The sequence below is a fragment of the Quercus robur genome, chromosome 4 (genome assembly GCF_932294415.1).
Source record: "Quercus robur chromosome 4, dhQueRobu3.1, whole genome shotgun sequence".
In the NCBI taxonomy this organism is placed as follows: Eukaryota; Viridiplantae; Streptophyta; class Magnoliopsida; order Fagales; family Fagaceae; genus Quercus; species Quercus robur.
In genome coordinates this window covers 69,844,331-69,858,100 of record NC_065537.1, presented here as the reverse complement: position 1 = coordinate 69,858,100, position 13,770 = coordinate 69,844,331, and the positions used below count along the sequence as shown (strand labels likewise).

The 13,770-nt window shown below is 34.4% G+C and overlaps 1 protein-coding gene across 1 annotated transcript; it reads left to right on the top strand.

The window, feature by feature from the left end:
- The first annotated feature begins 616 nt into the window (after nucleotides 1-616).
- LOC126723515 (probable LRR receptor-like serine/threonine-protein kinase At3g47570) lies at nucleotides 617-5,003 on the top strand. Its single transcript, XM_050427037.1, has 3 exons — nucleotides 617-3,360; nucleotides 3,622-4,040; nucleotides 4,731-5,003. Exons 1-3 carry the CDS (start codon nucleotides 654-656, stop codon nucleotides 4,755-4,757), a joined length of 3,153 nt encoding a protein of 1,050 aa, XP_050282994.1. The 5' UTR covers nucleotides 617-653; the 3' UTR covers nucleotides 4,758-5,003.
- Nucleotides 5,004-13,770: the final 8,767 nt, after the last annotated feature.

The window sequence follows — 13,770 nt, the reverse complement described above, 5'->3', positions numbered from 1 at the left end:
TCAGACCAGAAAGTTGTGAGTGTAATTTGGGCATAAAACATGGCCCCATGCATGAATGACAGAATCCTGTGTATTGGCTCCACTCATAAGTAGGACTTTTATTGATTTGAACTGTGTTACCTAAAAAAATTACCTTTTAAATGCATCATTTGCTTCCTAAATTTTAGACCATGAATGATTTTAGACATTGAAATTTAAAGTTATTGCTTTTAGTCACTTTGATAGGGTGGTCAAAACTCTAACATGTCATCACTTTATTTTATTAAGTAAAGTTGTCATTTTATATTACAACTAATTTTGTAGTTAAATTTTGTTCTAAAATAATTACAATGATATTGTTTTAAAGAATAGAATTTTCTCTAACATACATTTCTAGAACCACAGTTTGATATACCTAATTATTTATTATTGTCCACGCGGTTCCTTACGGTCTCTAATATTGTCCCACACGGTTATTTGTTTGGTTCTTTTATTCAATTTAGAAGTGGGTCCGAACATTACTATTTCTTGGACTACTTGTCTTCTTTCCCTTGCTATAAATTTGCTTCTTTTTCAGCTGCAAAAGCAGCGAAACAACCATATACACACACATCCATCTCAAAATTTGATAAACTGATGTCTTAGTTAAACAAAAGCCTTTTCAACCACATTTCATGGGGCCTAGTTCACACCTGATTTCAGCTCCACCATCATCATCTTTTTCCATGCACACGTTCATCCTTCTCTGCTGCTTTGGCTTTTTTTTCACCTCTGTGCTTGGTAAGAATAATGAGACAGACCGGTTGGCATTGCTCGACTTCAAGGCCAAGATTAGTAAAGATCCTCTGGGGGTCATGAGCTCTTGGAATGATAGCATCCACTTTTGCCAATGGAAAGGTGTTTCCTGTGGTCGTCAACATCGAAGGGTCACTGTGTTGAACCTGCAATCTCAAAAACTGGTAGGCTCTATATCCCCAAATGTTGGAAATTTAAGTTTTTTGTGGAAGCTAAACCTTGAAAACAATAGCTTTTATAATGAAATTCCTCCAGAAATTGGTCGTTTGCACAGACTAGAAGTCTTGCTATTGAACAATAACACAATAGGTGGAACAATTCCTAGCAATTTATCCAGTTGTGCCAAACTCAGAGTGTTTAATGCGGCTACTAATAATCTGGTTGGAGAAATCCCCACAGAGCTTGGCACCTTGTCAAAGCTCCGAATCTTTGCTATTCATAAAAATGTTTTGACGGGGATTATCCCACCTTCTTTTGGAAACCTATCATCTCTAGAAGGTTTTTGTGCAGCATATAATAACCTGGGTGGGAGTATCCCTGATTCTTTTGGCCAATTGACCAAACTTAAAATCTTTGCTGTGGGTTCAAATAGGTTGTCTGGTACAATTCCTCCCTTATTCTTCAATATCTCTTCAATAACAAAGATTGATGTAGCAGTTAACCAAATCCAAGGGCATCTTCCATCGGACATAGGTATCACTCTACCAAATTTAGAAACATTTACCATCAGTAACAACCAGTTTATTGGATCTATCCCTATTTCAATATCTAGTGCCTCGAATTTACATATACTAAATTTGGCCGAGAATAAACTAACTGGAAAAGTTCCTTCTTTAGAGAAGCTAAATAGAGTGAGGTTGTTTTCCATTGCCGAAAACCAGCTTGGAAATGGAGGAGCAAATGACTTGAGTTTTCTCTGTTCTTTGTCAAATGCTACCAACCTAAGAGATTTGGAGATAAATACCAACAACTTTGGGGGGGAGTTGCCTAAATGTATTGGCAACATCTCAACTAGTCTTACCTTTTTCTATTTGAATAATAATAAAATATCCGGAAATATTCCTAGTGTTATAGGGAATCTGATCAATCTGGAGGATATAGAAATGTGGAACAATAAATTTTCAGGTAACATCCCCTCTATACTTGGAAACCTTCAGAAATTACAATTTCTGGATTTATCTCAAAACAATTTCATTGGGAACATTCCATCCTCTTTTGGAAATTTAACAAATTTGTTGGAGTTGTATTTAGGAGACAATAATCTTCAGGGAAGCATCCCTTCAAGTCTAAGTCAATGCCAAAATTTGATAACTTTTCATCTTCCCCATAATAATCTTAGCGGTATCATATCCTCGCAAGTTATTGGTCTCTCATTTTCACCAAATAGCCTTGACTTGTCTGGCAACCGTTTCACTGGTGTCCTTCCCATGGAAATAGGAAATTTGAAAAATTTAGAACATTTGGATACTTCTGAAAATATGTTGTCTGGTAAAATACCAGAACGTCTTGCATGTTGTGTAAAGCTAGAATTTCTAGCCATGAGAAGAAACTTTTTCCAAGGGGTTGTTCCTTCATCTTGGAAATCATTAAGAGGTCTTGAACATTTAGACCTTTCTAACAATAATTTTTCTGGCATGATTCCGAAATTTTTGGAGAGTTTTGATTTCTTGAAATTATTGAATCTCTCGTACAACCATTTTGAGGGTGAGGTACCAACAAATGGAGTTTTCAAGAATGCAAGTGCAACTTCGATTAAGGGAAATGGTAAGCTTTGTGGGGGCATACCAAAGTTTCAACTTCCTAACTGCAACAATAAAAAATCCAAGAAGAGCAAGTTGAATCTTATGTTGAAGCGAATAATCTTTATACTCTTCGGGCTTCTTGGAGTAACTTTGGTTCTATCGTTTTTATTTCTATGTTCTTCAAGGAAAAAAAAGAGAGAAAATACCTCAAGTGATTCAATAAATTTATTTTTGAATGTATCTTACCAAAGTCTCCTGAATGCTACTAATAGATTTTCTTTTGATAATCTAATTGGTGTGGGTAGTTTTGGGTCAGTGTATAAAGGAACTCTTGATCAATATAGACATGCAGTTGCTATCAAGGTGTTGAACCTTGGGCGCCATGGAGCTTCCCAAAGTTTCAAAGTCGAGTGTGAGGTTCTAAGAAACATCAGACATCGAAATCTTGTACAGTTGCTCACAGCATGTTCAAGCATTGACAATCAAGGTCATGATTTTAAGGCTTTGGTATACGAGTTCTTGGGAAATGGCAACCTAGATGAGTGGTTACATCCAACTCCAAGAACAAATGATGCTCTTGAGAAACCAAGAAAGTTGAGTTTTCTTCAAAGATTGAATATCGCTATTGATGTTGCTAGTGCATTGGAATATCTTCATTATCATTGTGAAACACCAATTGTTCATTGTGACCTCAAGCCTAGCAATGTTCTTCTCGATGATGAAATGGTTGGACATGTAAGTGATTTCGGCTTGGCAAGATTCCTTCATGATATTATCCAAGATTCTTCTACTAATCAAATAAGCTCCATTGGGGTTAGAGGAACGATTGGTTATACTCCTCCAGGTAAATTTATTTTCCATTTCTTAAATTTAATTGCTTTCCTTTTTCCATATCTTCTACTATAGTTTTAAGCTTGAAAATATGGTTTTAATAAGGATGTATTGTATACAAAAGATAGAAAGTATTATATCAAAAATTTCTAGATATCTTTATTTTTTTTTATGCCATTGAAAACATTCTTTTAAATCTTCTAAAAAATTTTATTTCCCATTTTTGATGTTTTGAAAGTATGCCGATTACAATATATGTTATGTGCAATTGCAGAATATGGAATGGGAAATGAGGTATCAATATATGGTGACGTTTATAGTTACGGTATATTATTATTAGAGATTTTCACTGGAAAAAGACCAACGGATAACATGTTCCACGATAGCTTAAGTCTTCGTGGCTTTGTCAAAGAAACTTTGCCGGAACAAATAATTGACATTATAGATCCTGCTGTTCTCGGGGAAAGACAAAAGGGAGAAAGAAGGATCAATGACACTTGTAATGGGAATCAAAATGGAAGTTCCAAAGTTCATGAATGCTTAATTTTGATACTTGGAATGGGAGTTGCTTGTTCCACTGAAATTTCAAGAGAAAGGATGAATATCAGTGCTGTTGTAGTTGAGTTGCTTTCAATTCGGCAAAACTTTCTTAGAACCCGTATACACACTACTCAGACAGAGTACAAGCAACAGGTATATATATATATATATATTTTTTTTTAAATCTTTGGTAGATTTAATTTGATAACGTATCTACCAAACCATATGATCTAACGATAATAAGGCCAGTCCAAGTATATTAGGGAAGAGGGTGCGAGGGAATCCTATGGAGATTAGAACCCATTGAGATTCTATAAACTCATTCTACTATACAAAGTATTGGCAATGAGCCCAATTACTTTTCTATAATACCTAAACATGTGTATTTTCATTTGGTTGATTTCCACTATTGGAGTGATTGAGATTACAAGGAACTAGCTAACATCCTATTACCCTAGACAGAGGTCTCTATCAATGACATAAGCTTAAATTGTTTCTATAAGTACTGAATTGTTGACATTACAAAGACTTAAAAGTTAAGTAATTTGTTGTAAAAACTTTGCTATCCTTTATTTATTTATTTATATACAGAAAATTCTAAATATTTTCCTAAGTAAATGGATTGCCAATTGCATAAATATTGAATGAAATGGGATTTAACATTCCTAATTTCTCGCACAAATGAGCTTTCTTGTGTTGTAAATTTTCTCAAAGGTAAAAAAAAAAATTGATACTTAATTTACTAAATTGTAGCTAATGAATTAAAGAAAATCCTTTTAAATTCTTGTTACAATAGAGAAAACCTGACTCTTTTAATTAAAAATTTATCTTCCTTTACCACAGGTGCAAAAGACTGATGACTTCTTTTGAAGGCCAAGTTTATGTTATATAACAATGAAGCAAATAATTTGTAGCTCTCTAGTTGCTTGTGTTTGGCCAAAGTTTAGAAATACTCTGTTGACTGAGGGAAATGTTCTTCTTCAGAATATTGTGATTGTCAATATGCTTACAAAGATAGTTATTGGAATCGAGCTTTAGTATTGCTTGGAGTTGATCAATATGTATCATGTTTAAGCATCTTGAATAGCATTTGGAGGTAATTTGGGATTATATACACTCTGTTCTTTTTGCAAACTTGTGATTCGCGGTTGGTTTCATTCAACCCCTCAAAAACCAGAACTTAACTAGTAAAAGGCACTTCTATCCGAGCTTATTTTTTGAATCTCTCAACGAGTAGTTATTCTTTCCCGTCAACCTGAACAAATTATAATAAAATAGTTAGATGAAAATCTCACAAATGAACAAGAGATTAATAAAAAATAGTTAAAAGATAATGACATAATACACCAAAATGATAATAATCATAGTAATGTTCAAATATTTATTATAACAATTCTCTTAGTGATATAAAAAGACCAAATTATTTTCAAAATTTATGAATGCCTTACAGAATTTTACTAGTATTAATTATTGTTAAAAGAGTCTTTTTTTGGGGGGGCAACTAAAATGGGCTTAAAGCCTCAAGCCCTAAACAGAGGAGACGAAGTCTATTTTGGCTGAGAATTGGACAGACGCAATTGGCTTGTTGGCATGCTACATGGGTTCACATTAGCCCACAATGCTTCACAAGGAAAAAAAGGGCCTTGCTGGATGGACAATAGGAATCTATCCCTGCTTACTGGATCTATCCTTGCTTCAATATCAAATGCCTCAAATTTACATATACTAAATATGGCTATGAATAAACTGGCTGGAAAAGTTCCTTCTTTAGAGAAACTAAAGAGATTGAGGTTGTTTTCCATTGCCAAAAACCTGTTGGAAATGGAGGAGCAAATGACTTGAGTTTTCTCTTTTCTTTGTCAAATTCCATCAACCTAAGAGATTTGGAGATAAATACCAACAACTTTGAAGGGGAGTTGCCTAAATGCATTGGCAACATCTCAACTACTCTTACCTTTTTCTATTTGAACAATAATAAAATATTTAGAAATATTCCTGGTGTGATAGGAAATCTGATCAACTTGGAAGACATAGAAATGTGGAATAACAAATTTTCAGGCAACATTCCCTCTATACTTGGAAACCTTCAGAAATTACAATTTTTGGATTTATCTCAAAACAATTTCATTGGGAACATTCCTTCATCTCTTGGAAATTTAACAAATTTGTTGGAGTTGTATATAGGTTACAATAATCTTCAAGGAAGCATCCCTTCAAGTCTTAGTCAATGTCGAAATTTGTTAATTTTTAATCTTTCTAATAACAGTCTTAGCGGTAACATATCATTGCAAGTTATTGGTCTCTCATTTTCACGAAATAGCCTTGACTTGTCTGGCAACCAATCCACTGGTTTCATTCACATGGAAATAGGGAATTTAATAAATATAGAACATTTGGATATTTCTAAAAACTTGTTGTTTGTTGAAATTCCTGCAACTCTTAAAAGTTGTGTAAAGCTAGAATTTCTAGCCATGAGAAGAAATTTCTTCCAAGGGGATGTTCCTTCATCTTTGGAATCATTAAGAGGCCTTGAACATTTTGACCTTTCCAGCAATAATGTTTCTGGAAAGATTCCAAAATTTTTGGAGAGCTTTGATTTCTTGCAATTATTAAATCTATCATACAACCATTTTAAGGGTGAGGTACCATCAAATGGAGTTTTCATGAATGCAAGTGCAATTTCGATTAAGGGAAATGATGAGCTTTGTGGGGGCATACCAAATTTTCAACTTCCTAAATGCAAAACAAAAAATCCAAGGAGAGAAAGTTGACTCTTACATTGTTAACTCGAGGATGAGTTTGTTTTAAGTGGAGGGGTTTGATGTAGGATAGAATCTTCAAATTAATTTCTGTAATTTGTTATATTTTGTATTTTTATGCAATTTTCGTTATTTTAGGTTTATGGCATTTCTTTCCTTGTTTTTAGGTGTCTTTAATGTTTTTTAGATCAAATTTGGCTCCTGTTATAGTTAAGTATTAATTATGAGTTATTTTAGAATATATTTTCTAGTATGTGAAGTTTTACGAAACCCTTAAATAGACCCCTAAGTGTGTAAACATTTTTTTAACAATTATTCAATCAGTAAAATTCAAACTTTTGTCTTTCTAATTTCTAGAGGATTCCAAACCTTTTCTCCTTATGGATTCAAAAACCCTTGTGGGTTCAAAGATCCCTTGTAGATTCGAGGTTATTTTAAAAAACAAACGTGTTTTGTTTCTGTTTTTTTAGAAGTAGACGTATTCTGCTTTTTGACATTTTTGCATCCTGCATCAAGAGAGGTCAAATTAGTGCAGGAATTTGAGTGATGTTCAGACCCACTACAAAATTGCAAGTATTATTTGGGGGTAAAATTCAGTTAGATACTCATTATAGAAATAAAAATCATATAATGAATGGAAATCATGTTAATTTTGGATAGATTATTCCACTCATTACTCATGAAATATCATGAAAATCCCATAAACTTTTAAGTTGGCGTATGAGGCAACGTCAAACTATCTTGAGTAATTTGAAAATGGTGTACCTGTACCAGTGAACAATTGCCAGTGCGGTAATTTGAAAGGGTTGAAGTGTGTCAACTTTCAATGTTAGAATAATTGAAACCTGGGCTCAGATAGGGGAATCTAGTAGTGGAGGTTTTGGAAAATTGGTAAATATTAGTATCATGGAGCATTAACTTTGGTAAAAGAACATTATAGTCATTGATTTGAGTAAAGACTTTTTTAAGCAATAGCTTTGAGTAAAGACTTACAACTTAGGTCATTGATTATTATAATAATGTTAAGGGGTCTACTGTGTCCAGAGTTTTGTAAATCAACTTATTAATGTTGAGGGACTTATTTCGTTATGTACATGTAGGGTTTCAAATTTCTAATCCCTTCACCCTCTACTAGTAAATAAAAAAGAATCTCTTAAAAATGACAATCTCATTTTAGGACAAAATGGGCAAATGTCCTTTTTTCGGAAATTAAACATTCTTTTGCCCTCTTTCTCAAACTAAATAGGGAAATGCCTCTCTTTTGTAACTCGACAATAGGAAAATCGAGTTTTAATGAAGAACTCGATATTTCTATGATCGAGTTAGTTTGACCCTTCTGCCACGCTGGCGCTGCAGACGTGGGTTTTTCCCAATAAAAAAATGTTTGTTTAGACATTCATAACTCGGGAAGCTGAAAATCGAGTTTTCTTCAGCGGTTTGAATCAATAGGACCCTAACGACTCACAACGCCTATTCAGTCACTCGTACTCCCTGTACACTCTCTTTCCCTTGCTCTTTGCCATCACTCTCTCTCTACACTCTGTCTCTCTCGCTCTGCGATCAGGCTTCCCCACTCTTCCTCGAGTCTCCATCAGTTGTCATTGGTTCCCGCCGCCACTGATTACAGGTACGGTCCTCTCCCTCTGATATCTTTTCTGATGTTGGTTAATATTAGGTTGTGTTTTGTGTGGGATTTTGATTATTTTGTTGAAACTTAAAAAAATAGTAAATTTACTAATCAAGATGAGAATTTTGTTGTCTTTTATATGCTGCAATGATGATTTTCTCATTAATGAGTTTAAATGTGCTTGGGGTTTTGATGAGGGGTTTTGGCAAATCAAGTGGTGGTGTTTCAGTGATGTCTCTAGATTTGTGTAAAATGTGTCTTATCCGATTGTAGGCATGATTTTGTTATAGTTGTTGTAAACGGTGTCAAACTAATTACGTTTGAGTGTAAATAGTTGTTGTAAATGGTGTAAAATGTGTGTCATGCCTCTAGCAGCAATTGTTAGCTCTGAAGCAGAACCCATCTCATAAAGATTGGTTCTATTGGGTACACAGGTTAAGAAAAAAATGATGAAAACTTTGAGACTTTGGTTGGTTGAAGCAGTCTTCCGTAAATCCAAGATGTTCTGCCCATAATGACATTCTATATACATAAATCTATGAAATACAATACACATTCACATGAAACAGAAAGTCAATTACTGTAAGTCCAGTTAAAAACCAGTAAGAATGATGAGATTGTAATGTTTAGTACAACAACAAAGAAATTAAGTTCTTTCATATCCCTTAAAAGTTTTAGTACTCATTGTTTTTGGTATATCTAGGTTTTTATAAATTTTATTATTTCTTGGGATTGACACTACTTTTGTTGTGCATATCAGTCCAATCTAGAAAATTTTAAGTAACTTTACTGAAAAAACAAATTAATTCCCTGGTACCCTCAGCTTATATGTGCAACTGTATGGCTAGAGAAGCTGATATAGCAAGCATAGAAGCTCTTTTGCTTGCAATACAGCTCCTATTTGTCTTAAATTGACCATATGGAGGGGGAGAGGAATAATTGAACATTCAATGGTCTTGCACCCTTTGGTGAATTTGAGATTCTTGTTTGATCCGTAAAATATTATAATATTCTTTACTCTAATTCTTTATTGAAAGAATTTGGAGAGTGAGTGCCTGCTTATTAAGGTTTCTCTAAATCAAGTTGGTACTCTTCTATAGGAGCACAAATATGTGAACTTTTTTTTGCCCCCTTTTATTTTGAGTTGGCTAGTTACTATGGATTAAGAAATTTAAAATCTTTGTGTAAATGAAAATGGGTGCTTCTATTGTGGATATTTCAAGCCCCATTTGTGCGGTTGTAACTCATTCCAACACTCGACATGTTTCCCTGGTTTCTTTTTCTATTGTCATCCATTTGCACTCATCACAAGTTTTTAGAACTTAAGATTTGCATAGATGAATTTGTCATTTGCTCTATAGCCTCATATGATATTTTGCATTAGTCGATGGTGAGCAAATAGAAATGATTGGCATGCTTTATACATGGTTTTTAATCTAAATACAGAAGTTTAGGTATGTGCTTCCTTATTTGCACTCTTCTATTTTTGGGTCATGCTTTGGGATACAAGGGTTTTTATGAATTTTTTTACCCGTAAATGAATCTGTTTAATATGTTTAAGTAAGGTAGGTCTACTTGGGATGGTGTTTGATGAGGACGTAAGGAATGATCTTTCTTTATCAATTGATTTATTTATTTTCTTCATAATTTGTCAGGTTGTGTGTTTTTTCTTAGTCAAACTGCAACTTCGTTTTTGTTAATTGAAGTCTAGTTATTTGTTGTCTATATCATCATTGATATCATTTTCTGTCAGGATGGAGACCACTGGAGTTTTATACTTTTATAATTTTATTTATGTCTTGCTATTTGTTAGTTAGAAGTTTTGAATCTTGATGTGTCTACAAAAGGTGAAATTGTGATTCATAATCTTGATTTGTGATGACGTGTCTACACTCTATAGAGAGGGGAAATGTTGATTTTTTGATGCAACAGAGTGTGTAGAATTCTTGAATCTTTATATATGAGGACATAAGGCAATAATCTGTTTTTATCAATTGAAATCATTATTCTTTCCCCAACATGCGAGTGCCTCGGTTAAGGAAAAAAAAATGATTGTCTTTAGTTTGTCAGCTTGCAACTTCTTTTATGCTAAACACTGATTTTTCATTATGTCTTGCTATTTATTATTAGTGAAAAGACTTTAACTCATGGTTTGTCTACATGAGGGAAAATTGTGATTTACTTTTGCAGTAAGGGTATGGTGTAGAAGTGTTGAATCTTTATTGTTCTTGGGCAATATGAAAGCCCTCGAAATATTCTTTTGATTTCACATTTTTTACCGCTGAATGTTTGAATGTTATCTTGTCACTTGTTCAATTTATTTTATGGATTTTGTTTCTTGGCAGTTTTTTTAAGGCATATATGTTTGATCTGTTTTTCTTGATCACTTTGATCCTCTTTATTAGGTGCACAAATATTTTAGGTGGTGCACAAAAGTAATAAGGAAAAAGTTAACAATGAAAAAGTGAACAGAGCAAAGAAAAGGGTGTTGTTCTCACATTCATTGAGGAGTCCATTTTTCAAATTAATGGTGGAGTTCATAATAAATTTGAGAGGAGGGGGTTTCATTTCTTCGTATTTTAGGAGCACTTAAAAATTTTCTAGATTTTGGATACTTTTTTAGGGACTTTGTAGAGGAGAAGAAAAAAGTATTTAGTTTTTATGATAGTTGATTATATTTCTCATAAAAGTGGTCTTATAACTTAAATTTTCATAAATAGTTAATTAATAATTACCCTAAGCTTTAAGAAGTGATTTAAATAGTTTTGAAATAATTTTTTTTATGGCAAGTTCTTATTTATTTAAGCTTTAAGAAGTGATGTTGACAATCTTGTTGGGGTCATAATATGTCTTACTGAATCCATGCTTTTATTTTATATTAATTGTGGTTTACTTGTTAGAAAATTGCTAACAATCTATTTGCTGCCATGTTAGATATGCAGGCACTAGATAGAGTGCGGCCTGGACTTGACATGGATACCTAGTTGACCTAGCAGCCGAATCATCGGTCAAGTCCGCTTTGGAGGTGCGCCGCTGATGAGGTATGTAGTAGTATTATTAATACATGTCTGTTTTATAATTACCTCGTGTGCACTACCTAACACAATACTCGTCCGTGTGTAGGAGGTGCCTAGCATGATAAAGGTTCGACGCCATAAATGTGTATTGCCATAGGGTGGGTTAGACCCACGTATCATGCAATACATAGATGCAGCAGGTTTGATTGGTTTATTCAAAGTTCCTGATATGGAGGTCGACCACGCCTTGATCACGGCGTTGGTCGAGCAGTGGCGTCCGGAGACACACATGTTCCACTTACCCCATGGAGAAATGGGTATCACCTTGCAAGATATGAAGGTGATGCTGGGTCTTCCGGTGGATGGGTTGCCTGTCACTGGGAGGACAGACTATGTATGGAGCGAGCTGTGCGAAGAGTTGCTGGGCCATAAAACTCCGCCCTCGATACCAAACTCAAACAAGTCTACCCTTGCAAGGACGAGGATAAAATACAACTGGCTTGATGCACAGTTTGCCGCTCCCTTAGCTGCAAACGCTGGTGACGAAGTTGTGTAGGAACATGCCCGCTACCACCTACTTGTACGGATGGGGGCCCTTTTGTTCATGGACAAGTTTGCAGACCGGGTCTCACTGCTACCTCTGCAGTTGCTCAACCCAATCAGTAATGCGAGACGGCATAGCTGGGGTAGTGCAGCATTGGCCTGGCTGTATAGGCAACTTTGTGGTGCATCGAAGAAGGATGCGGTGCAGATTGGAGGAGCACTCTTGTTGGTGCAGCTATGGGCCTATTCAAGGTTCCCACGACTATGCCCTGTTGTGAGGTCGCCTCTACCGCCAGTGCACTCAGGACCTCTTGCCATTAGGTACGTTCATTGAGTTCTCATTATTCAAGCTAAGTGTCTCTTAGGAATAATTATTTATGTGTAATAGTATATTACATTTTATTTGTCTCTTTCATATAATTAAAAATATGCCAAACTAACAAACAAAAGAAACTTATCAACGCTTAGTATATGGATGTGAAATATAAAAGCAAAGTTTGTTAAATGTAAGGTTCAGTAATGAGCATTTGTCGACACCCCATGTTTGCTAGGTGGAGTGGGCCAAAATGCACCGTAGAGCATGCCACGCACGTCCTTGCTGCGTACCTGGCATCACTAGCTACACTACGGGCCAAGCAGGTATTCGGTTAATTTAGTTTGAATTCTTATGACCACGTTTCCCACATTTCCCTCAATTCTTATGACTACGGGCCAAGCACGTTTCCCTCAAACGCACTGCACATGCTTTTATTTTCGTTTCCCTCAATTGCATGACCACGTTTTTATTTTTATTTTAGTTTGAATTCTTGGATTGTTGTAGGAATGAGTTGATTTCATAATACTATCCCATCATTTTGTTTGATACTTGGATTTTCATCCCACCATTTAACTCAATTGGAATGTCCATCGTGAAGTACTTCACATTAGAACTTCCATTATAGCACCTGCATGAATACGACCAAACATAAAGTAAAAAATTCTTGAATGTTAAATCAAAGGGTTTTTTCCAAGTTGGGTTGGATTGAAGGGTTTTTTCCAATGCAACCCAACTCACATGACTCAGGTTAAGTTGGGCTAGATCAATGGGTTATATTTAAATTTAGTCATATATATATTAAGAAGAATTTGGCTATATCCTTCATTATGTACGGAAACGTTTGGGATTTACATCGAAAAAAAAAAAAAAAAAAAAAAAAAAAAAGAAGACAGAAGAAATTGTCCCTTTTCCAAGATGTTTGAATTGAATAAGTAACTTACCTATGTATATGTTGTTCAAAAAAGCATGTGCAACATGCGCAAAAGATTGAGCATGAACTCTTGGTTTAGTGCAAGACAAAGTGAGTTGAAACTTGTGTTGCAACAAAAAAAAAAAAAAAAAAAAAAAAACCCACCAATTGTTACAAATGTCATTAATCTGATGCAATGAAGAGAAGGCACACATATTGGATTATGTAATTGGTTATAATTCAATGAGAAATGAATTTACCTAAGAGTATACCAAAGATAATCAGATTTGTCTTTGGTTGTATTTGTGTGCTCAAGTAATTCATTTGATTTTAATGATGCATCTTCAAAACTCACGATGACATCTTTAAATTCTTTCCAGCTACTAACTGAATCAAAAGTTTGTGTTGATTTACTGATTATGTCATTATACACCGTTTCAACCTATTTAACACAAGAGAAAATAGAACTTTTAGCCTACCATCAAAAGAAAAGAAAAAATTTCAAAACAATATTTCTTAAGACTTTATATAAGCCGAATGATTGTAAACGCACAAGATATCAATTAAATTCTAAACAACAAATTTCCTACTATAAACTTGACAAATATGGATCTTTTCAGAACAAGGGAATCAAGGCATATTAGAATACAAATGATATTTTCAAAACGCAAACAATATATGCTACAAATTTGATTAAACAAATAAAATTTA

What these genes read in the sequence shown, in the direction of transcription:
- LOC126723515 (XM_050427037.1), top strand. Translation starts at nt 654, where the DNA reads ATGGGGCCTAGTTCACACCTGATTTCAGCTCCACCATCATCATCTTTT. An exon ending in GATTGGTTATACTCCTCCAG is followed by an intron (nt 3,361 to 3,621) that starts GTAAATTTATTT and finishes GTGCAATTGCAG; the next exon opens with AATATGGAATGGGAAATGAG. An exon ending in AGACAGAGTACAAGCAACAG is followed by an intron (nt 4,041 to 4,730) that starts GTATATATATAT and finishes CCTTTACCACAG; the next exon opens with GTGCAAAAGACTGATGACTT.